This window comes from Dipodomys spectabilis, unplaced genomic scaffold, assembly GCF_019054845.1.
Source record: "Dipodomys spectabilis isolate Male_0828 unplaced genomic scaffold, ASM1905484v1 ptg000197l, whole genome shotgun sequence".
Taxonomy (NCBI): domain Eukaryota; kingdom Metazoa; phylum Chordata; class Mammalia; order Rodentia; family Heteromyidae; genus Dipodomys; species Dipodomys spectabilis.
In genome coordinates this window covers 6,861,432-6,885,440 of record NW_024870874.1, presented here as the reverse complement: position 1 = coordinate 6,885,440, position 24,009 = coordinate 6,861,432, and the positions used below count along the sequence as shown (strand labels likewise).

Here is a 24,009-nt window from a genome sequence, read left to right as displayed (position 1 = left end):
GAAACAATGCTAGCAGTGTTGACACCTTGGCTTTATCTATGTGTCACCTTATTTCTTTTAGGGTCTTGGTTATATATGGCAGAAATCTCATTCCCAAACACTCTTTTCTAATGATTGGCTTAGTGGACACATATTTACTCATTTATGAGCAGTTCCATTTCTGAGCTAAACTTATCATTCCAAAATGTCTAGATCTATTCTTACAATATGTTGCCTAACCAGCATTGGGAAATGTTTCTGTTACATTAGTGTGAATGTAAACAAAGCATGGATAGAATGATGAAAAACAATTAATATGTTTCCAACTAGAAAAATATACTTAAATATAATAGCACCCAAATAAATCTCAAAGATGCTCCCTCACTATTGTCCTCATGACCTTCTGTAATGCTCTCCTTTTGAGTTGTTACTTAGAATTAGTGATTTGCTTCTAAATCATAAAACAGGAAAAAAGCAATTGGGTATCACTTCTAAGATGAAGCTGTTAAAGACTGTGATGGTTTCCTTGCTTGCCTTTCTTGCCTTTCTACTTATTCTGCCAAAGCCAGCTGCAGTGATATGACTTGGCCTGTGGAGAGGCCTGTATGATATAGAATTAAGGAAGGCCACTGACCATCAACCACTGAGACACTGAGGTGCTCAATTGAACAACCTGATAGGAATTGCATCCTATTGTCAGCCATATGAGTTAGTATGAGCTCAGTTTGGGATGACTGTAGCCTGAGAAACCACTCAGCAAAGTCACACTTTGATTCCTAATACACAAATAGCATGAGATGGAAGTGGCGCTGTAGCTCAAGTGGTAGAGCGCTCGCCTTGAGCTGAAGAGCTGAGGGACAGCGCAGCGCCCAGGCCCAGAGTTCAAGCCCCACGACCGACCAAAAAAAAAACAAATAGCATGAGATGATTAATGTTTGTTTATGTTGCTAAATTTTGGGCGTTTTCTACCCAGCTATGGGCAATGAATATAATTCCATGATAAATCACTTTAACGCTTTTGATGATCAGTTCTTATTTTTTTTACTATATGGCTCTTTTAGGCCGTTCAATTTTTCATGCTTAAGGAAAAAAGATATATAATGAATGTCTACCCAATTCCCTGAAATTTAGCCCTTGAGCAAAATCCATGAATTTATGAGAATAAAACACAGAATTTTCAGTGTTCTACAAATTACATCGAACACAGATTGAGGAAAAACTGCCTAATGTCTATAAATAATGTGCATATACCATCAGTCCTCTATCTAGTGCAACTGACTTGGGTTTATAACCAGATAATGCTTCCCAGGCTAAGAAACCCACCACCAAATCTGGACTCTTAAACACAGTACGCTGAATACACCTGCACAGGGTTCTGACTTCTCAGAAATGAGATTGGCCATTCTGTCCTCAGCCTGGCAAGAACAATATAACAAAGATCTTCATCTTGGGAAAGATAGGAGCTAAAATGTAGAGTCATGGGGCTCAGATCAGATTTTTTGGAGTAGAGCCTCTATTTTAAACAAGATTTCTCTCTTGTCTCATGTATAACTATACTAGAATATGCCACAGCTTCTTTTTGCCCAACCTTTCTTTCTCTTCCAGGCCTCATATCCCTGGCTTACTTGCTCTTCTTTCTGGGAGCTCTCCATTGTTATATGGCATCTGGGCTGTAGTGGGTAAATGAATCAAAACACTCATGGAAAAAATTCTTTTCCTAATTTCAACCTACAAATATGTGTTGTTAGACAAGAATAAATAACAATTACTTATTATGAAAAACAGACAATAGGAATCCTGATTTATTAGCATTATTTTAAACCCACTATAAACAAATGTATCTTCTAAAAACTAAATGCATATTTCTGAAATCCTGACATATGTACCAAATCCAGTCACACATAGAGAGGGTGTAGACCAATTTCCAACTCTCCTCTCTGTTCTCACACATATTTCCAACATGTTGAGCTGCCTTTGAAGTTAGGAGAATAAATGTTCTGCATGAGACTGTGGGTGTAGAGAGAGGGTTGAGAAATAGCACAATTAAATGTTACCAGAACACTTGCTCTGATACCCATGTGTTTTCTCAAGGGCAAGCTCTACTACTGGGCCAAACTGGCCTCATCAGGGAAGAGTCTGTAGTGCTCCCATAGACAGTTGTAAAAGCTGAAGGCCTGGATTGTGTTATAAATGCCTGTGATAACATGAATTCCAGAGGGATCTTCCCATAGCTTTAGAGGAATGTAAATCAGGGGTAGGGTATGATCTTGGCCTTGACGTTGGGCTCCCTTGGAATGATGACTAATTGGCAACTTCATCTTGCAGAAGTGCACAGGCTTGCCTCTTGGGGAGGCAGCATGAAGGATGTGTTACTCTCAAGAGCTTTGATGGTAGATGGTGGAAGGTGGGTATGTACCCACTTGTGTAAGAGTTTTGAGGTGTCTTGAAGTGACTAAAAGTGCTCTGAAGGGATATTTTGCTTTGGATTAATTCCTTTTTTCTGATTTGTTTTTTTTCTTTTCCATTGGAAACAAATATCAGGCTTCATTACCCCTTACTTTTTCCTGGGAGAAAATATGATTTATTCTGGAGTCCTTATAACACTTCAAAGTTTTAAGCTGAATCTCTCTGCTTAGATAACAGATAGGCATCCCTAGTTTACGTTCTGTTATGAGTTGATAGCCCAACTCTTCAAGTTATATTGAAGTCCTAATTCCTAGTAGCTGCAAATGTGACCTTATTTGCACACAGATTCCTTACAGTGCAATTCATTAAAATGATATCATATTGAGTTGGAATGGGCACCTCATCCTATATAAACAGCAATCATATATGATGGCCACAAGAAGACATATGGGGAGAAAATGTCATGTGATGATGAAGACAAAGATAGGGAAACAGTCCTAGAACCCAAAACTTAGAAATAAATCTCCACAATACAAAGACTTCCAAAAGTTGCCATTAAGATGCTAGTACCCTCCATCTTGTATATGCATTTATCTGATTGGAGGAAGGGAAAGAAATAACAAAATGCTGAAAGAAGTACAAAAGATGACCCATTACAACAATGACACCCACAGGACACTATTTTGGAAACGAACTTTACAACTTCATGGGGTGAGGGGGAGAAATGGGGGGAGGGAAGGGATAGTGGGAGAAAACAATGGAATGGGTAACCATGTTCAACGAGAAATGCACCTTACTCATGTAAATGTAACCTCTCAGTTCAGCATCTTTACAATAAAATAAAAATTTTTTAAAAAGATGTTAGGAACTGGGCAACGAGAACTGATTCCCTAGAGGCTTTAAGGAGATCATGGCTTTGCTGATGCATTGAATTTGGGCTCCTAGCCTTCAGAACGATGTCATTAAATTTTCCTTGCTTTAAGCGACTCAGTATGTGACATTTGGTTAGGGAAGCCCTAAAAATGCATACATATTCCCTTTGAAGTTGTTGAAATGTATCTTCAACAGTAAGAGGATTTCAGGGTATTTTCAGACCTCTGCCCACCCTTTCTTGGATGATCCCTAAAACCACACTGGGTGTACTTGAAACTACAAGTCAAGAACATGAGCTGCTTTGTCCTCACAACTTCGCCCTTTCATCACCACAAACAAACAAATCAACCACCACCACCACAAAACCCATCTAGTTGTGTGTGGCTGCATGCAAAACAGGATGGACATCTCAATTCTTTTTTTTTCTCCTTGGGTTTCTGGTATTTTTTTTTGTCACACTTGTTAATGCTGAGTGTCACCAAAAAAGGTGACATAGAACAGGGAACAGTGTAAAAATAGGACAGCCAAAGGTCTGAGATAGAAGCCTGGAGACTGGAGGATTAGTGAACTTGGACAGAGAGATGTGATACCTTGGGAGATACCAGTTTGAGTCCTTGAGGAGGAATAACCACAGCCTTTCAGAATGTTGAAAACATTTCTTCCCCAGTAGAAAAGTCCTACCTCAGTGAATGCATTTTAGATATTGTGTTTTATCCAAGAAGGATTCATCCAGAGGTCTGGCTTATTCACTAAATTCTGTGTGTACACTTGGCAGTTTGTTATTCTTTAACCTTCTGGGAGTGTCATAGACCAGATATAAATGATTACTATACTAAAGAAAATAAAATCTATTTATCAAAGACAAGAAACGGAAATGTTCTCCCCATTTTCAGGCTATCCATTGGTCCACAAATACGTTCGTTTGAACCAGAGCTTTTTAAACACTAGTCACTTCTTTTCAGATTATGCAGTACATTTCCTGATGGCAGAGGTTGCTTCCTACCATTCAGTTAAGTCAAACGAGGGTTACTAATAGCGTTTGTCTTACCTCACTGCTGGGATATTTTTTCCCCTCCACTGCTTCAAGTATGTTTATTAAACAAATAGAAAATGAATGAAATAAATCTCTGCAGGTCCGAACACTGCTTGGCCAGTGAGGGAAAGGAGATAAACTAAGGTTCTTGCAAGGTCACAGCCTACTATACAGAAGTTTTGGACACTTTACGCAAGGTGGCTTCAAAGCTACCTATAGCATTCAACTTCAGCAATAGGGCCTCGCCATCTGAACTATTGACATTTTGGCCAGATAATCCTCTAGGGTTGGGATAGATCATAATGTACTATAGGAGGATTATCAACATCTCTGGCCTCTATCCGCTACATACCTTCTACAAATTATTGCCAGTACAGGTATCTCTAGATACTGCCAAATATCCCCTCAGAGGAGAAGCATTCAATTGCCTGCCCCTAAGAATCCTGCACTAAAAAATCATAATATGATGTAATGAGACAGTACTTTAAGTTTAGAAATATGTGGGACTTAGAATGTCTGCTAATTTCACAGTAGACACATTTTGGTTAGCATTTGTGGGCTTGTGAGGTCATTGATTCATTCATTCACTTGTGACACACTTACCTCTACTTTGAGAATGAAATAAGTGAAATGAAAAAACAGCGCCAGGTCAAGAGCAACTATGCATCACTGAAAGGAGAGCAGCTCAAATAAAATCCCCATGGGCCTTTGGCTCAAACTCCCAGGAATTACTAAGACAGAGCGAGGATGTTCTTCGGGGATACACTTCTTCACTTTTAAAGCCATAGGAAGTCATGTATTTACCTCTCTCACTAGAATACTAGCTTCTAGAACTTTGACTGGAATATTGAATATTCTTCCCCGGGACACTGTCCCTAGTCCTTACCTAGTGCAACAGCTTCCCACATGGTTTCATTTGAAAAAGGAGATGGGAGAACCATCACTCCTTACCTGGTCAATTCTGAGTTCTTCCAAATGATATAAAACCTAAATCTTCCTTCTTTCAGGATTTCTTTCTAACTCCCACCCTTTTTTTCCTCACCCTGGCCTGTTCTTCATTCAGCAACTTATTTGATGTTAGGATGTGGTGTATGGTGTGTTTGTGTGTGTTGTGTGTGTGTGTGTGTGTGTGTGTGTGTGTGTGTGTGTGTGTGTCAGGGCAGGGGTGAGGGATGGAAGGGTTCATATTTCTGCTACTAAAATACAAGCATGTGAAATATAAGGGGTAGAAAATTAATATTAGCAAAGTACATAAATGAGTTAGTGAACACATCCATTTGATAAGTTATACATTTTATTCTGCTATTTATAAGAGCATCATCCTGATATCTCCTTTAGGAGGGAAGGTCTGGATGTCATTATCTGGCTCAAAGGTTAGCAATTATATCCGCTGAATACATTTTTTTTGAAACCTGGAATAATTTTGGTGAACGTGTGAACAAAAAATGACAAATTACAGAAAAGATAGACTCATTCTGCTTTTGTTAGTTATGTAAGTTCTGATTTTGACTTAGCTTTGCTAAGGAGAGCTGATGAGTTTCCTAGGAATGTTCAGGTGGTTTGGAATTCAAACAATTTCAAGTCTACCTCTGAAATATACAACAGAGCTGCTAAGTGATGGCATTAAAATCCTACAGGGCCTAAAATGCTAAACTTTATGTGGGTCAGAGAGAAACATACTTTACAGCTGTGTACTGGGAAAATATGACTCAAAGTAACAGTCCTTGTGCCTTGTAGCTCTTAGTCATGTTGATCCTATTGCTCACAGATGGGCCGTAAAAGTGCTTCAGAAATGTGGCCACATGAACTAGGTGAATATGACAACTGCTGGCACTCAGAAAGTCTGAGTATTTTCTATTTAGCTAAACCTTTTTAAAGACCATTACTCTGACAGAAGTTGAAAGTAATTATGCATTTCTCTGTTATGTAAAGATAGGTGGTTGAAAAAAGAAAGGAAGAAAAAGAAGTCTGAAATTTCATAGCCAACTTTGGAACTAATTTCTGGTTCATTTTGGAATACAAACAACCACTTTGGAAGCATAAGAAAGTAAAGACTGAAGCATACCAAGCTCAGATAGGGAGTGGGGTGGCGGGGAGGGGGGTGGTGGTGGCGGGGAATGGATTCAAGCTCTTGATCATCCACAGTACCAAATGTTTACTTGTGAAACATTTGCATTCAGTAAGCCATTTGTAAACTCAGTAGTTTAAAGACAATTTAATTAATCCCATAGTCTCAACATTACAAGAGAAGATGCCAATTGAGAAAAATCTAAGAAAAAGTATAAAAATACTAGAGACATTTTCTATTGTTCCCTCTGCTTGAGCTATATGCAATTCACAATCCTCCACTTTTTGTGAATACTGGCCAGTTGGGATCACAGAGCTTTGGACATGAAAGTGACAAGTTATCTACTTGCATGATGATATAATAGATTAAGAAACTACTGTCCACAGAATATACATGGCTGCCTAGAAGTCTTGCCTAAGGGTTGAGGGCTGCCAGACAGCCATGTATGTGTATCTTTCCAGATCATTTGAGTCTTTAACTCCCATTTTTTTGCAAGGAGAGCAGGAAATATTTCTCTCTTTCCTCTCCACTAAACTCCTTGTTTTGACACTGTGTGTGTGTGTGTGTGTGTGTGTGTGTGTGTGTGTGTGTGTGTCCATTCTATTCTTTGTTAAAGATGCCAAGAATCCGAGACATTCTCCTTTGTGATCACTCTTTACTGGTAATACCTGGAATCTCTAAAGCTCCCTGTAACCACAGGCACTGTAAAACTTTGCTTCACCATTAGTAGAAAAACCAGTACACATCGTGAGCTCTGGGTCACATCAGCTGAGCCAAGAATGCAAATAGAGAAAGAGTGAGATAGTATTCTAGTACTCTAAGTAACAAACTTTCCTCTTGGGAGAGAATGGAAAAGACAGGTAAAGGAACGAGAGAAATAATAGATCAGAATCCTGTAAGTGACATGAACTTCATTCCATGTACCAAGTATCACTCATGTAGCTGCCAAAGCAGAGTTTGGGAAAGTATTTTCTAGAATGGGCATTTGAGTGGCAAATATCACAGTCCAATAAAAATGCTCAGACATGTCCCTTAATGAGGACATAGTGAAATAATAATTGCCCCTATAGGCCATTATGGCCTGGAAAATCTTATTGTGACACATAGATAATGGCTAAGAAATCCTGAGAGTCTAAACAAAACTTAATTTTGGCTGTACATTAGCAGCACTAAAAGTAGAGAATATATGGCTTAGACTCACTATGGACCAATTAAATTAAATGTAATAAGGATGGGTATGCAGAGTGTCTGAAAATATTCCCAGATGATTTGGAAGCAGTGTGAAGAGCCACTGATCTGAATTCACAGAACACCACCCTCTGCAGAAGCTATACTCTCTCATGAGTTTATATCACAATGGGGGTTTATATCAGCCACAAAGTCCTCTGAATATGCAATGTGTAGGAGGGAGTGGATGGACAAGCTTGCCATAAAGATAATGTTTCATGCTGACCTTTTGTTGCATACAATACAAGCATTTTGCAGTGTTCTGTTTTCAGATGTTTTTCACTTGCATTCTGAAACACTTATTTTTAACATATGCACATACACATGCGTACACACACAGAGAAACACACACACACACACACACAAAATGTATCAACTCTTCTTTGCCCCCCAAAACATCATCTACCTTGTTGGAATAGAGAGCAGTGTTCATGACTGTGTTTCATTAGGAGTTGTTATATACCAAATTCTAATTGCAGAAGGAGAAGGGTTTGAGGAGTTATACAGACAAGTAAGGAAATCAACACACAACTACTATAAACCCACCTCATCTGATTGACCATTTTTACTATTTGGAAGTATTTTACTACATAATATGGCATACTAATAACACTGTTTTTGAGCTAGCCAAGCTAACCAATTATCCATTATTTCTTGGATTGAATGGTGGTGGTGTCTGGGCAGTTTTTGTGTAAGTCTTATGATAACTTAGCCAAAATGAAAAGTAATTAACCCCATGTTTCCTTCCAATGAATCATACAAAACAACTTCTCTCTGGCTTCACCTGGGAAATGCTCTTTTTTTGACACACCCCATTTTTTGTTTGTTTGGTTACTGGTGTTGGGGCTTGGGAGTGATGATCTCTTTCTTTCTCTTTCTCTCTCTCTCTCTCTCTCTCTCTCTCTCTTGTTCAAGGCTGGTGCTGTACCACTTGAGCCACACCTTCACTACCCGCCTTTTTACTGGTTATTTGGACATAAAAGGATCATGGACTTTTCTGCTTGGCTTTGAACAGCAGTCATCAGATCTCAGGCTTCTGAGTAGCAAGGATTATGGGAATGAGTCACCAGTGCCCAGTCATTTAAAAAATTATTTATCTTTAAATAATGGTACAAATACAATAAATCTTGAATTCCTAACTCCTTCTACCCTTAAGACCAAACAGGAATTCCATTTTTTTAACAAGTCTGATCAATAAGAAGTAAGGTATTATGTTGAATGAGACTTTCTTTTTGTCATCGTCTTTCATATGCCCTTTAAATATCTTCAGATTATGGAAGTTTTTAATGTTTTGGGATAACCAACAGACAAAGCTTGAGTCTCCTGATGTCCAAAGTGTATGGAGTGTGGTCTATTTAAAGTGAATCTCATCCTGGAAATCATCAATCCTGGAAGTGGGGACATTATTATCACAGGGTTTCCATTTCATTATGCTCACCAGGCATCTTGGATTTCCACATCACATGTTCCCTCAAAAAATGACTAACCTCTCGTTATTTTCTTCGTTTTTGCATATTTACCTATTTGTTTCTTGTTTAGTATCTATGTGTTTTATTTCTGCTTCTAATTCTTTGACATCATCATGCTTTGCATTAGTAGTTATTTGTAGCTTATCAAAGTCACTTTGATGTTATTTATATCATAGATGTTTAACAAGGTCATTGTAATTGGTGTCACTTGTAAGTTGAGTGACCTCTTAACTTGCTCACTTCAGTTGCTGATAAAATATTAAATGTGCTAGGACTATGGTCCTGGCTGTGTTAGATACAAGGTCACACTTAAAATTCTCACTACACGTCGTCACTTTTTTATGACTTCCTCCTAGTCATGTTTATTCTTAACTAAATTATGATCCAAATATTTTCTACTTAGACTATTGATAAAATAAAAAAAGGAACTATTTGGGGTCAAATTGCCAAGTTCTCCATGCTGTGGTAAATCCATCTTCTATCACAGAAGACAAAAGAAGATTGCATATCTGGGAAAATCTAACATGCATTTTCACTCTGGCTAGACATGACACAATGATGTGTGACCCCTTCTAGAGACACATAAGTATCTTGCCTGTTTGGTTTTTCTTTTTTCTTTTCCTCCTGAGAAGAGATTTGAGAGCTATAAGAAAACACTGCTGAGGTAAAAAGTAACTTCATAGAATAGTAGATGAATTGTCACCACCTCACAGTGAGCAAAACTTCAGAGCTTTGGGTCCTCAGCCCTAGCAGCAGTAAAGCTGAAGAGAAGCCGAAGTGACCTCAAACAGCAGCCAATGGCAGCCTGGGAATGTACCTGCCAAGCATGTCAAGACAGTCAGGATAACCTTCATCTTCCCGTGCCCCAGGTCATCTGTATAAGGCTCAACAGAGATGTATTTGTTTCTTCCTTACACTGGAGATCTAAAAAGATCTTAAAAATGAATATTTAAAAATATGTAATAATCGAACATGTGATCTCCAAAGACTGCATGGTCTTTTTTATAAAAATATTTTTATCGTGTTTTAGATATTTTTTTCTTACAAGACTTTAAATGAGGTCAGTGTAGAGAAAGACAAAGGAAACCACTAAATAATGTAATCCAACCACGTCATTTCATTCATAACAGACATTAAATCACTTAAGAAGGAATTTCAGAGTGTTGATTCTATTTGGTCTCTGTGCTTTTGATGGATGAAAGTGTGGGGCTCTAATGTCCCACTGCGGATGCTGGGTAGTGACAGAAATGAAGGACCTGCTCTGAAGGACACGTGCCAGAAGTGGAGATAGGAAGAGAGAGAAGAGTGAACAGTGAGGTACTATGATAAATATTACAATTGTGATCAAACAAAATGTAGCTGGAGCTCAGAGAAAAGTCAACTGATTGTACTGAGGTCTGGGTATCTAAGGCTAGCCCTGGTGGGCAGCTCTGGCTGTCAGGTAGATCCTGGTGTTCAGGATTCCTGATGTGTTCCACGCCTGGAGGGGAGTCAGTCAAAGTCTTTCTAAGGAACACACTACATGATAATGTCTTAATGTCAGTCCCTTATAACTAGAGGCACAGAAACTTGCACAAAATAGTTGAGTAGATCAGTAGTAACTAATTGTTTTAGACTGTATCTCTACTGAAAAGCCTCGCTCTGAGAAATAAGGAAGAATGCTCTGTTGTACTAACCAAAGTAATTAGTAATAAGCTCCTTTCCCTTGGTATATGTTGGTATATCCACTTCTAGTTATGTGTTACTGCTGATATAGAAAGTGAAAACACGGATCAAACATTTAGTGGTTCTTTAAGACATTAATGACCTCTTGTAAAATGCATGAGTAAGTCTGTCTTTGCTTCTGGCATTTGTTTTTGAGAACAAATACGTAATCCTTAGGGAGGAAGTCTCAGAGAAATGACTTGTAAGATTCAATGAGCATTTCTCCCACCAGGATAAAACTGAGGTTTTGCTCAATAGCTTCCTGTTTTTACAATGTATGGTGTGGTGGCACGTATGTCTATGTCTATAGAAATTGAGCAGGCAAATTGGAATCTTCAAAGAAGCTGTTTAATGCCTGTTGAGACCTGCTTCTTCATTCTCTCCTTCCTACCCATCCCCACATAACTAGTACCCAACCCAGGTCCTCTGACAAACCCAAGCAATCCAGTATACTTTCCAAGCTCACACAACTCAACCTCACTCAGTATTGCAGCTTGTCTGGTTCTGTTTCTTGAGACACACCCCTGTTTTGGGGACTTAGTGCTCCCTGCCTTACTGGAAACCTTCTCAGCCTCCACTTTCCTTGAGGCTGGTTTTATACATGATCTTCTTTCCTCACCCACCTGCCAGCAACTGAAGCCTGATCCTATACCCATAGAGCTGTCACTCCCAACACAGCTCATAGGTAAAATTCCCATTAACATACTCTGACCACCCAGGCTGAGGGTACCGCTACCTCTTTCAGAAATCTAGTGACACAGTTGTCTTCTTGGACTGTGGCTTGTTAAGCTACAGACAGGTAAGGGATCTCAGGAATTAAGAATCCAGGTTTTCAATCTACACCATTTGGGTTGAGACCCTGACTCCCTCATTGCCTTTCCTGTTTAAGCCCAGGTCTTTATATCAGCAAGATCAGTATGATAGTGACAGTAATCATAGTACTCAGTTCATGGAGCCATTGGAGCACAGCCACTGAGTAGCCTATAGGAGCTGCTGGAGGAAGTGTCCTTTGTCTTCTCTTACTTCCCCCTGGACATCTAGCACCAAAAATGTATCCCCTGACCCCCAAACCTCTCTGTGAGTCACTTGTAACTATAATAGACAAAATGGCTGTGCTGGGCAAAGAAGACCCTGTTAATCTGACCTCTGCTCATGTCCCTGGAAATGGCCACACTGTTCATGGATGCCTAGAGTAAGTCAGGCATCCTCACTTCTCTTAATGTTCCTGCTGCTCCCTCTGCTGACAACCTGTACTTGGGAATATGTTTAGCTTTAGAGACTGCTGAGAATTAGTGTATTCCTCCACTAAATTCTAAAACACTTAGCAGCCTGAGTTCGACTTCTGAATGTCTGAGCATGACCAGGTATGCAGACATGGCTGCACTGTGTAAAGAAATGAATATGGAGAATCCTTGAGTTGGGTACATTCTAGTATAGAATATGAGGAGTAGACCAGAGTCCAGGCCCTTGGGAGACTTTCTTCATCTTTGCTCCCTTACCACACAACTTCCTATTTTTACACTACTCATTCTATCTTTCATTATTCACTATTCCATCTTTCCATTATTCACAGAAAATGAAAAAAAATATAACTGTGTTTGATGGCTGCCATGAATATGATCTAGTACAATAGACACAACTTTTTAACACAGAATTTATCAATGTCCATCTATGTGGTAATGTCTTCACTGAGCTCAGACAAAGTTCATATATTAAATACAAGTCTTAAAAGTTTCACTTTTGTATTGCTATGAGATAAAATATGAAGCATAGTGTACTCTATCAAAACACATGTAAGCATCTTCAAAATTAGAATCCTGGCTCTTAATTGCCCCAATAGTTAACAATGGTGAAGGGGAAACTCAAGTCTCTAGGAGTATGTACTTCCTGTGTCATGAACTATGACCAACAAGAGACATTTACTCAAGGTCCAATAAAGAAAACAAGATGCCCTTTATATCTGAAAAGTCACCTTTGTTCCCATGAGAGGCAGGAAATATGTGTTCTGTGCAGGTGGAAATCTGTTCTACCAACAAAGTCCCTTGATAGTTGCATAGTACATGGATCATGCAGATTTCCTTTAAGACAAAATTAAAAACATTTCCCCCACCCTAACAATGGCTCATATGAAAGCATGCCATTTTATGTTTCCTGGACAAAATGAAAAATAGTTAAAACACTTTTAAACATTTTAATCTTTGAATGGCAAACAAAATAGGATGGAATGTTGTCAGTTTTATTAACCCTGTTTCAGATAACTAAACTAAAGGCTAAGGGTAAAAGAGACTGGCATTTAATTCCTCCTCCAGAATAGAGTACAGCACTGGAGAATAGTGTGGTATGTGTGTGTGTGTGTGTGTGTGTGTGAAAGAGAGAGAGAGAGAGAGAGAGAAACCTGGAAAATTTGCATCTTCTACTAGAAGAGAGCTTGAATAAGGATTTCTATGGCATTTCATGTATAGGAATCTGTGAAGATCATTGCTAATACTTTTATGATTATATGATTTTTTCCAAACTATAAGAGTTCTGAGTATTAAAAATATTTTTTCTAAATTAGCTTACATTAATAGTACATGAGGGATTCATTGTGATAATTCCATAGATGCATATAGTGTATTTTGAACAAGTTCACCTCCTTCATTATATCCTTATACTTGTTTTGTAAACAATGTTTTTATACATGGAGAAAATATATAAAAATATACATATGTGTACATATTTGTATTCTTCCGCATCCTTTCTTTTCTCTCCCCCACTTCTAGCCCCTCACACCAGACAGTCCCCGAAAGGGGAGGTGAATCATTGACAATTGTTCTGGGCTGAGTGGTATTGTGTGGTAAGGTATAATATGGAATATACATGGTGCCCCACTCCTACTTGTTCTGAGGCTGTCACCTTGCAATTGACTCTAAGCCCAGATGGCTCAAAGAGATGGAGAACCATTGGATAAGATTGATTTGGAAGAACTACATGGTATTTCAAAACTCCCTAGTAGGGTGTGAAATGACCAGACCCTCAAGTAAATGTCTAGAATAAACTTTACCATGTGACTCATTCATTCTTTTAGGGTAGATTTCAAGATGGATATATAGCTTTAAGCCAATCTTGGCCACAGCCAGTTCTAAATCTGACTTCAGTGTACTCAGAGTGATCATTTGAAGTTCCAGAAAATATAGCTACTCTGGTCCTGGCTTCTAGCTATTCTGATTCAATAGATATCTTTTAAATATAGTAGGGGGAAGGTGCAGGCATCTGTATTTTAAAAGTTTTCTCTGGTGATGCTGAGGCTAGCCCAAGTTTGAAGATCTTCTTGGGTTTTAAAATATCTACAGATTTCTTTTTTTTTCAGTAGGAAAATTAGAATTCAAAAGCCAGTATAGAAAGAAAGAAAGAAAGAATATCAGCAAAAACTGGGGTATTCCCCACAATTTAACTACATTTTTGTGGAACTAAAACAGCAGCAAATTGTTTAAAGACAACTATTTTAGCACAATAGCCTACCCACTGAGTGGCTATGTATTTGGCAAATTTTGTTTTAGGAAGCTCTTCCCAAAGAAGTATGGTTTGTAAATATATATTTTTCTAGAGTTTTAGATGATTTTATACACACACACACACACACACACACACACACACACACACACACACACACACACACTACAGTATTCTGAGTATGAACAAAGAGAAGAAGAGTCTTGACATAAGCCATCTTTGTATGAAGACAGCAGCCCTGTTCTCTCTCCATTGCAAATACAACCTGGGGAATCATGGAAGGCCCAGAACCTCACAGACCACTGTACAAAGCTCCCTATTTCCAACAACCAGCTTTTTCTGGGCATTTCATCACAGAGAACAGACGTTTAGAAGTAGGGCATACTAAGGAGATTCTTTTGGAAGATGAAAGTGTGTGCTATTTTATGGGCTTGAGGGACAGAACACACGGGCAGGTGGCTTTTGAAATTACTGGACTTCCCAGGTGCTGCTCACCATTGCTGACTTCATACTTCAACCTTCTTAAAAATGTAGCCAACACTACTCATCATTAAAAGATCATTATACATTGTGATCCTTTTCATAATTCAAGGATCTTGGGTTCAGCTTGTATAAAATTTTAGCAAGTAATATGCAACTTTATTTAGTTAAAATCAAAGTTGAACCAATTTTTCCATTCCAGAGATGGAAAAAGAAAAAAAAGAACTAATTTCTTTCAGTTGAGTGTTTAAGATGAGTATCATTGTTGGCTGAAGTTGAAAATGTTTCAGATGCTCAACAATGAATAATCTTTCCCATTTTGGTATCATTCTTTGGTTAGAAACATGTGGACAATTTCCCACCAAAGATGACCATAATGCTATTTCACAAGCTGTGAAATCTGAATTCCATGCATGGCTTCTTATATGGCAGAGTATTATTCATCATTTTATGAAGTTATCTCTTAAATAAACAAGCAAAACCAATACCAGTTCCAACAGAATAAGATATTTTATCATGGTACTGAGTGCTTCGAGACAATCTGATCTTTTTATTTCTTTTGTGTTAGTCCTGGGGCTTGAACTCAAGGACTGAGCATTGACCCTGAGCTTTTTGTTGATGGGGTTTTTTTTCTCTCTCTCTCTCAAGGCTAGTACTCTACCACTTGAGACACAGCTCCATGTCTGGCTTTTTGGTGTGCATTGTAGATAAGTCTCAGAAATTTTCTTGCCCAAGCTGGCTTTGTACTGTGATCCTCAGATTTCAACTTTCCAAGTAGCTAAGATTACAGTTGTGAGCCACTGGCACCTGGTGACAATCTAATCTTTTTGTTGTTGTTGTTTTAGTTTTTTTTTGTTGTTTGTCATGGGGCTGAAACTTTGGGTCTGGGTGCTGTCTCTGAGGGCTTCAGCTCAAGACAAGCACTCTACCACTTGAGCCACAGCACTGATTCCAGTTTTCTGGTGGTTAATTGTAGATAAGAGTCTCACAGACGTTGCTGCCTGGGCTGGCTTTGAACCACAATCCTCAGATCTCAGCCTCCTGAGCTAGGATTATAGGTATGAGCCACAGGCAGCTAGCAATCTTTTAAATCTCATGGTTTAGTTCTATGTATATCAAATAAGTATATTTTTAAGTATACTTATTTGATATTTATGCCTCAGTAAAATTATCTAGGGTAACTCTAACCTTAAATCCTATTTTATAAATGACAGGTATATACTACATCTATTGTTCTATTGGTTGATGTGGAGATTTTATGAACTTTTTGCTCAGACTGGCTTCAAACTCTGATCCTCTCAATTTGAGCCTCCTGTATGACTAAGATCATAAGCATGAGCCACCACACCTGCTGAATCAAGAAAAAAATGGTATAAGTATGTATTTTAATTTTTCAATGAAGACCTGTTCCCAGATGTTCTGATTTGCCTCATTTTCCACTTTGACGGTAACTCATTGCAAATCACCAATTTGTCTATTTTTCCTAAATAATCCATCCCATAATATCTGCTTTGAGCACTTTAAACAATACAGATAACATGTTAAATTTTTTTAGTCCTTAATTTCTTTTAATGTCATAAAAGACGAATTGAAGCCAAGCTGGTAACCATTTTGTTGTCTATAATTTTGGCATTTCGTGTATGGTTCTATTCCCAAAGCACATCTTCTTCATGTCACATCTGGAACACAGTGAAATAAACAGATGTTCCTCAAATTACCCTGGGATTATATCCTGATAAGCCCGAATAAGTTGAAAACTTGGAAGTAAAAAAATGTATTTAATGCATCTCAGTCATTGAATACCACAGGTTAGTCACACTTACATTGTACAGCATCTTCTATTTTTCTGTAATTGTGTGGCTAACTGGCAGCTAAGTTTTGCTACCACTGTTCAGCATCTCAAGAGAACATTGCACTACATATTGCTATCCCAGGAAAAGGACAAAATGCAAAGAATGATATCTTCAGAATTTTTAATGTTGAACTATTATAAACTGGGGACCACTAGCAGTCTGCTCATTCAGACTGGCTACCTTTCATCATCATATCCTGTATTTTTACCAGAGTAACCTCCCTTCCCAACCCCTCTCATAAAACAACACAACCAATGTTCCTTCCTTCAAGTGTCTTCCATAGTTTCCTACTGTGGTCATGATAAAATCCAAACTCATCATGACCACTGGATTAACAACTCTGCCATTTGCCAGGCTCACTTGAATTCTGAAATTCCAATCAAAGTGGTTTGCTAAAGTTTCCCTGTGTGAAATTTTATCATCTTTATTCCTCTTTTATTAGAATGTTCTCTTGTGCTTCGCTCAACTACTTGCATTCCACCCACAACCTATCTTAAATTATTCACCCTTCATGCTCTTCTCTGAATATCTTTGATACATCTTTCTTCTATATATCTGTTGCTACTTACATTATTATCACTACTTACATTATTTTTACCATACAATGTTCAATATTATTTGCTTTTGATTTACTATAGCATGTATTTGACCTATTTCCAAAATGACTATAAGTCTCTTCAATAGAGATCTCATAAAAGAGCATACCAATTTAAGTAAGGAAGGGAAAGTACAAAACAATATGTGTGAGAGAGAAAGTAACATGGGTTGATAACATTTAGAATCTAGCTACATGTTTTCCCGCAGTCAAAGCAAAATAAAGGACCCATTAGTTATTTGGTAGTAATTTAACCATGTAACCATGTGGTTGTGTGTATTTTATGATTTAAAAAAATCTATATGAACCTACTCTCACTAACTGTGATATTTGGAATAGCTAGGGTTTATTTTAAAAAACACAGCAAATTGATTAGGTTACCATTTTACAATATCTTAATAAAATGATCAGTAATGAATGATATATCAAAATTGAACATTTGAAGCCATTTTCTTTATCTAGAAATCTAAATATGTAAATGATCAACATCTGAATATAAATGTGAACTAAAGAAAACGTAGAACTATCAGAGAGAAGTCCAGCACTAATGGCTCATGCCTGTTATCCTAGCCAGAGAGAGGTTGTGATCTGAGGACAGAAAGAGGTTCAAAGCCAGCCTGAACAGACAAATCCCAGAAATTCTTATCTCCAACAAACCAACAAAAAAGAAGTGGAGATGTGGCTCAAGGAGTAAAGCAATAGCTTTGAGTGGAAAAAGTTAAACAAAAGTTCAAGGCCCTGAATTCAAGTTTTAGTGACAGTGTAAGAGCATTCCTCCCCACCCACACCAGAGATAGTAGCGGTAATGAAGGATTTGAGCATGAAAAAATTAGAGGAAAAAGAGAAAACTTTTGTAGTTGCAATATTTTTATGTAAAATGTCTACTTAGATTTATAATAATGCAGAACAGCAAACTTTTATCAGAAATTTCACTGGAAACAAACTATACATTTTAATTTGTACCTGTCAGTAGTGGAATAGTTGATAATCGTCCTTCTTCAAATATAAACTTGTAAAATATAAATAAACATAAATATAGATGCCCCTCTATAATTAGCTCTTTTGTGGGACTGAAAGAATATGTACACATACTATGTATTTCTATCAGGAGTTCATTTCTACTGTAGAGTTGGTTTTTTTTTAACTTGTATAGAAGTGTGTGTGTGTGTGTGTGTGTGTGTGCCATTTCTGGGCCTTGAACTCAAGGCCTGAGTGCTGTCTCTGAGCTTTAGTGCTCTGCCACTAGAACCACAGCTCCATTTTTCAGCTTTTTGGAGGTTGGTTGGAGATAAGAGTCTCAAAGACTTTACTGTCCAGGCAGGCTTTAAACCATAATCCTCAGATCTCAGCTTCCTGGATATACAGGCATGAAACAGTGGTGTCTGATGAAAAGAGATGGTTTTTAAGATCAAGAACACTCTAGTTAGTTACTGTCCAATCCAGATTTCATGATGATAGTAGTTTCTACATTTCTACATCTGGGCCATCCAACTGAAACAGAAATATTCTATGGTTTCCTTGTCCTCATATGCAGAGCATTCGAAGTGTGGCTAGTATGACTGAGAAACTGAATTTTGAGTTTTATTAAATATTACTTGAATAAAATTGAAATTGAAATATTAGCCACAAGTGGGTCATGAATACAGTATTGTGCCAAACAGCTTTTACCTGAGTGCCTGTTTCTAAAGCAGAGCTTCTTTCTCCTGGTTTGTACCTTTAGTAACAGACCCCACTGTTGTCTTCATTGGGTGAGGTTATAAGTTGTCATGCATTCTCATGAAAGCTTTGCTTGCACTTATTATTTTAAGAGCTCTACACTATCCAAAATGAAATTCAGAGAAATTTATTATTTATTGTCATGGCAACAGGGAGAGGGTCATTCCTGTTTCTGTCATTAGGTTTATACTGGAACTCAAAGATAAAACTTTACCAAAGGGAAGTTTCTATGAGCTAGAAGTAGAGGTGAGTCAGCACAGTTAGAACAGAATTTGCATTTGCAGTCAGATTCCCTCCCAGCAGAGCATTCTCCAAAGTCCTGGGGTGGGGGGTGGGAGGGGTGGGAGGGGTAGGAGATCTCATCAAGTGGTCCTTCCAAATTCTTCTCAAGGTGGCTTTTCTCCTTTAACTTGCTTATTTTGCTTACAGTTCTAAGATCAAATGGGAAGAGGTTGATTTCCTTAATGACAGCAGTCGCTTTCTCTAGCCTTTTTTTTCCCTTTTATTTTCTTTAATTGGAGGATCTGCCACACGTGGCCTTTGAAATGCTATTTTGTAAACTGCTATTTTTCCTCTAAGATGGTCATGTTTTTTCCCCCCATCTGTGTTGGAGACTCTTTCCTCTCAAGGGCCTTTCTTTCTCTACTTAGTCATGCTATGTGTAGAACCCCACATCCACATGGTTGGCCTTTCTGACTCATCCCGGGAGGTTCATTTGCTCCAGGGAATCCCGCTCCCACTGCAATGGAACAACAGGGAGGCTCCAGTGAAGGGAGCCCAGTCTAAAATCTGCCTCTTTTCCTGGCAACTTTCCTTTCAGTCCAAAGCTACACAAGATGGGAAAGAAGCAAAAATAAAAATAAAATGCCCCTTTTCCCTCTTCAAGGTAATGTTTTTCATGAATAGGTTTTTTTAAAAAAAGCAATTCTAAAGTCCGGTTTATAAGGTACCCTTCTTATTGCTACTGCTTGTAAATATCCCATAATCTGGCTAGTAGAAAAACCCACAAATGTTCCAATTTTTCTTTTTCCACCACTAGCAAGCCAAGAGAGTCCATTCTGACAGCCACACTTTCCTTCTAGTTTCAGCTTACACTGTTCTTCCTTTTGAAATATATTATTCATAAATGTGAACAGTCACTGAACGCACCTCCTATCCATAGATAGAAGGTGGGAGGGTGGAAAGTTCTCATCCATCTTATTGGCTGCTCTGGGTTTATACAGAACCACATCTTTACACTGTCACCCTAAAGGCCAGGGTTTTCCTTAGTCCTCAAGGTTTCTCCAAGAACATCTTCTGCCAAGGATGACTCAAGTCTATGATTACCCAATGTAGATGGGTTCAGGCAATAAATTTCTCCAACTAGTTTTGCTAAAGAGTCAAAGTTGAATAACATAATGATAATAAAAATAGGACTACTGTGTCAGATTTAACTTTAGCCAATAACCCAGGCAATTAATCTATTAAACATATCCCAAAAGTATAACAAAGCCATTCTAACTTGAATGTCCCCCTAGCTCAGAGGAGGCTGACCTAATGAGCCACTACAGACATGTTCGTTCTCCACATCTAACCAGAGTTTTCTAGAGAAGAACTCAAGAGGTACACTATGGTTTTAGTTTTGTCAACTTGCTCAGCTCCACAAAATACCAGGTTTTTCCTAGTGAAGACATCTTTCATTCGCATATGTGTACAATGTGTATTATATACATATTATATATGCATATGATACATGTATTGCAACAGTGTATAATGCATATTGTATTGTTATGTGCATTATGTATATAACACGCATGCACCATACATAACCACCAGTCTTAGACATTTCCACTCATTTTATTCTTTTTGTTTAAGAGAACCCCGTAGGATTTTAGCAGGGAACGCATGCCCGCTGAGCGTGTGCCTCTCACCCTTGGCACAAAGCCTGACAACTTTATTTTAACGCTTTATTCCCATGTGCATAGAAGAATCCGTCCAGGGACTTTCAACCTGGGAACGGACCACAGCCATCTCCCCTTCCCAGGAAACGAGGGCTCATCTGTGGCTGAGGGTCAAGAGGTTCCTTGGCTAGCAAAGTTACATCAACTCCTAGGAAACTCATTTGAGCTAAATTCCAGCTGAACTACCCAGCAGGAGGGGGGAAGGGAGATGTGACACTTCTGACGACCGCAGGAGCTCCCACACAACCGTCTCACAAAATGGTGTGTGTGTGTGTGTGTGTGTGTGTGTGGATGTGGCGGCGATGCACAACTGCGTGCCAGAGAAGGGCTTTGGGACCTTCCCCCGCCCCTCGCCCCGACACGCCCGCCCCTCGCCCGCAGCAGCTCCCCGTACCTTGACCACGTCGTCGTTGAGATGCTTGGGGTCGCGGTTGACCAGATCAATCTCCTTGGTGTGTGCGTCGTACACTTGTTTCTCGTTCACCTCGTCTGCCATGGCCTTATTATTGGGCTTGTAGATGTTGCCCTGTTCCCGCACCGGAACCGTGTAGAGATGGCCCTGCGGAGGACACACGGCCAAGAGTCGGGTTGGGATGGGTGGGGTGGGGGTGACAACCACGACGGAAAGAAAAAAAAATCAAAAGCAAAACAAGCGTCAGAGATCAGCCTGGCGACGGAAGAGCGGACCAACTTCGAGCTCGAAATCCAGCGAACCGCTTTCCCCGGCGATGGCTACGCGCACAGCAAACTCCTGCGCACCGCCAGCTTTTTAAGAGGATCCAGAGGACACCACACCCCTCGGTACCAGGCAGGGAGCGCCGGCCTCCCCCGCCCGCCGCCAGGGGTCAGGGCGAACCCCGCCACGCGCGCGCGCACCCGCCCTGCGGCCCCAGCCCCCGCGCCCGGCCCGGGGCTCCCCTCCCGAGAGCAGGAGGCGGATCTCCCTTCCCTCCCGCCCTGCTCCCCGCCGCTCCACTCCCGTCCACCATGCTGCACCTGATCCATCCCCCCCCCCATCGTGGTCCCCTTTAGACCGTTTCCTTTTATCCCTCCCAGTTAAAACCAGCGAGACCCCCAGACCCACGCAGCATCCCCATTCTCCTTGCGCCTTGGCGCGCCTCTTTCGCACCTGCTGGAGTCCCCCAGGCTTCCCCTCATCCCGCTTACTCCCAGCAAGGCTTCTTGTCACTTGGTGTGGGTCACCATTCCACATGCTCCCATCTCTGGGACGAGAAACGACCTATAACTGCCTCCCGCTGCGTGACTCCCAGGACCCGCCCTCAGGTCAACCCCAGGCTGCCCGCCTGAGGCCGAGCAGCTGATTTTGGGGAGGCGGGGGAACCGAGGTCTCCCCGGTGCACGGATTGCTGGTGACAGGAGGCGAACTGAGGCCTATACAACTTGCAGAGAGCAGGATGAACTGACAAGGAAATGGGGGCGAGGGGCTATAAATGAATGAGGAAGAAAGGAGAAGGATGAGGCGATAAAAGAGGGGGCCCTAAATATTTGGCACTACCACCTTATAGAAAAGAGATAGGGCATCCACCAGTCAGAACCGACTTCCACCCCCCCCCCCCCCCATTTAGCCCATCCCCAGTCTCCCTCCGTAACCCTTGGGGCACAAGATGGTTAAAATGACAAGTTTCTTTTCCGATAAACTTTCCTATCACCCCTACCCGTGTTCAAATCTTTCCTGAATTCTTCTGTTGACAGACCCACGGACCCAGGTGTCTGTCTGTCTCTGTGTCTCTGTCTCTATCTCTCATCGCCGTCTCTCCTCTCTGTGTCTGTCTCTCTCCCTAACTTAGATTCCGGAAAGGTAATATTGGTAGTGGTGGTGGTAGTTTGGGGACAGGGACACACACGCACACAACACACACACACACACACACACACACACACACACACACACCTCAAAACACCCCTGCCTGCCACACGAGCCAAGAAAAAGTTCTTGAGATGGCCCAAAAATTTAGGAAGGCACAAACAAACGTACACCACCACTAGGACCAGCGGGTGCTAGTAGGGACTGGACTCAGGACGTGGGCAAGTGACCCGTAGCCTCCCTGCAACACACACACACACACACACACACACACACACACACACACGCAGGCACGCACACGCGTTCAGAAAGCAGAGGGTGGCCCACACGGTCCCATGACACGCAAACACCGTGGATCCATAGAGGAAATGAGTCTGTGCTTGGCAGACCCTGCCCCAGCACCCTGAGATCCCCTTTTCCACGCTGTCCTAGCCCAGGGACTCTCCTCATCCCCTGCCCAACAGGAAAATAAAAAGCATTCCTGGCTTCTCTTCACCTCCCCGCCCAGGCCCATTCCTCGGCGGTGCCAACTGGAGAGGAGGGCCGCAAAGTGGCCGGAGAAAGAGAAGGAGAGAGAGAGGGAGAGAGGGCCGGGGCACGAAAGCAGTCGGAATATTTGGAGTGGGAGATAGCAGAAGCGGGTACTCCACGCGCGCCCCAGCCTGCGCGCCCCCACCATAGCCTACCTCGGAGTCTACGTATTTGCCCCCAGACATGCTGGCGCGTGGCGGGATGCAGTCTCGTAGGAGGTTTCCCTGGGCTGTGATTTAAGGGAACTGAGGAAGGAAGATCTTGTATTGTATGGAGGTGGGGGGGCGGTGGCTAGGAGGGAGCCTCCTGGCCGCTCGCCAGGGGTTTGTTCTGAGCGCAGTTGGCTGGGATGTGAGCTGCGCCGAGTCTAGGCACATCCCCAAGGTTTGGGCAGCAGGGGGCGGGGAGCTCCCGAAGGGAGCCAGTGAGAAAGCGTTCATCAGTGCTCGGCTGTTTGGGCAGATATTTTAGGCCCGGGGCAACATTTTCCCAACCTTAAACCAAGCAGAGGCGTCCCAGAGAGAGCGAATGTTTTCCCGGTGCATCATCTCAGCAGGGGTGGAGAGGGAGCCGGCCAGGCTGCAGAGATGCCCAGTATGGGAATCAGGGACGGCTAAAACAATTCTTCCTTGTCCTAAGCTAGGTTTTTTCCCCCAGAGCCTATATTCCATTGCTGCCTAAATCACATTAGTCTCCCTATGTCACATGAGAGAGAAATCCCAGAACTGAGAGGTACGTCTTACATCCAAACTCAAAAGAAGGAATGTGTCTGGGTGCGTGTGTGGATTTGGGTTGACACTCGTTTACATCCAGTAGGT

General features: G+C 40.8%; 1 protein-coding gene across 2 annotated transcripts in view; it reads right to left on the bottom strand.

The window, feature by feature from the left end:
- Positions 1-23,451, bottom strand: part of Cav1 (caveolin 1) — a 32,750-nt gene extending 9,299 nt beyond the window's left edge. Inside the window, exons 1-2 of one of the 2 annotated variants that reach the window (XM_042696015.1) lie at positions 23,347-23,451; positions 21,230-21,394 (exon numbers count right to left, since the gene is read on the bottom strand). In XM_042696015.1, the coding sequence (XP_042551949.1) occupies positions 21,230-21,394; positions 23,347-23,376 (195 nt within the window). In that variant the 5' untranslated portion in view covers positions 23,377-23,451. Of the gene's footprint in view, positions 1-21,229; positions 21,395-21,549; positions 21,607-23,346 lie in introns of those variants that run through there. The other variant, XM_042696016.1, reaches the window with a different exon arrangement.
- Between the last annotated feature and the right edge of the window lie 558 nt (positions 23,452-24,009).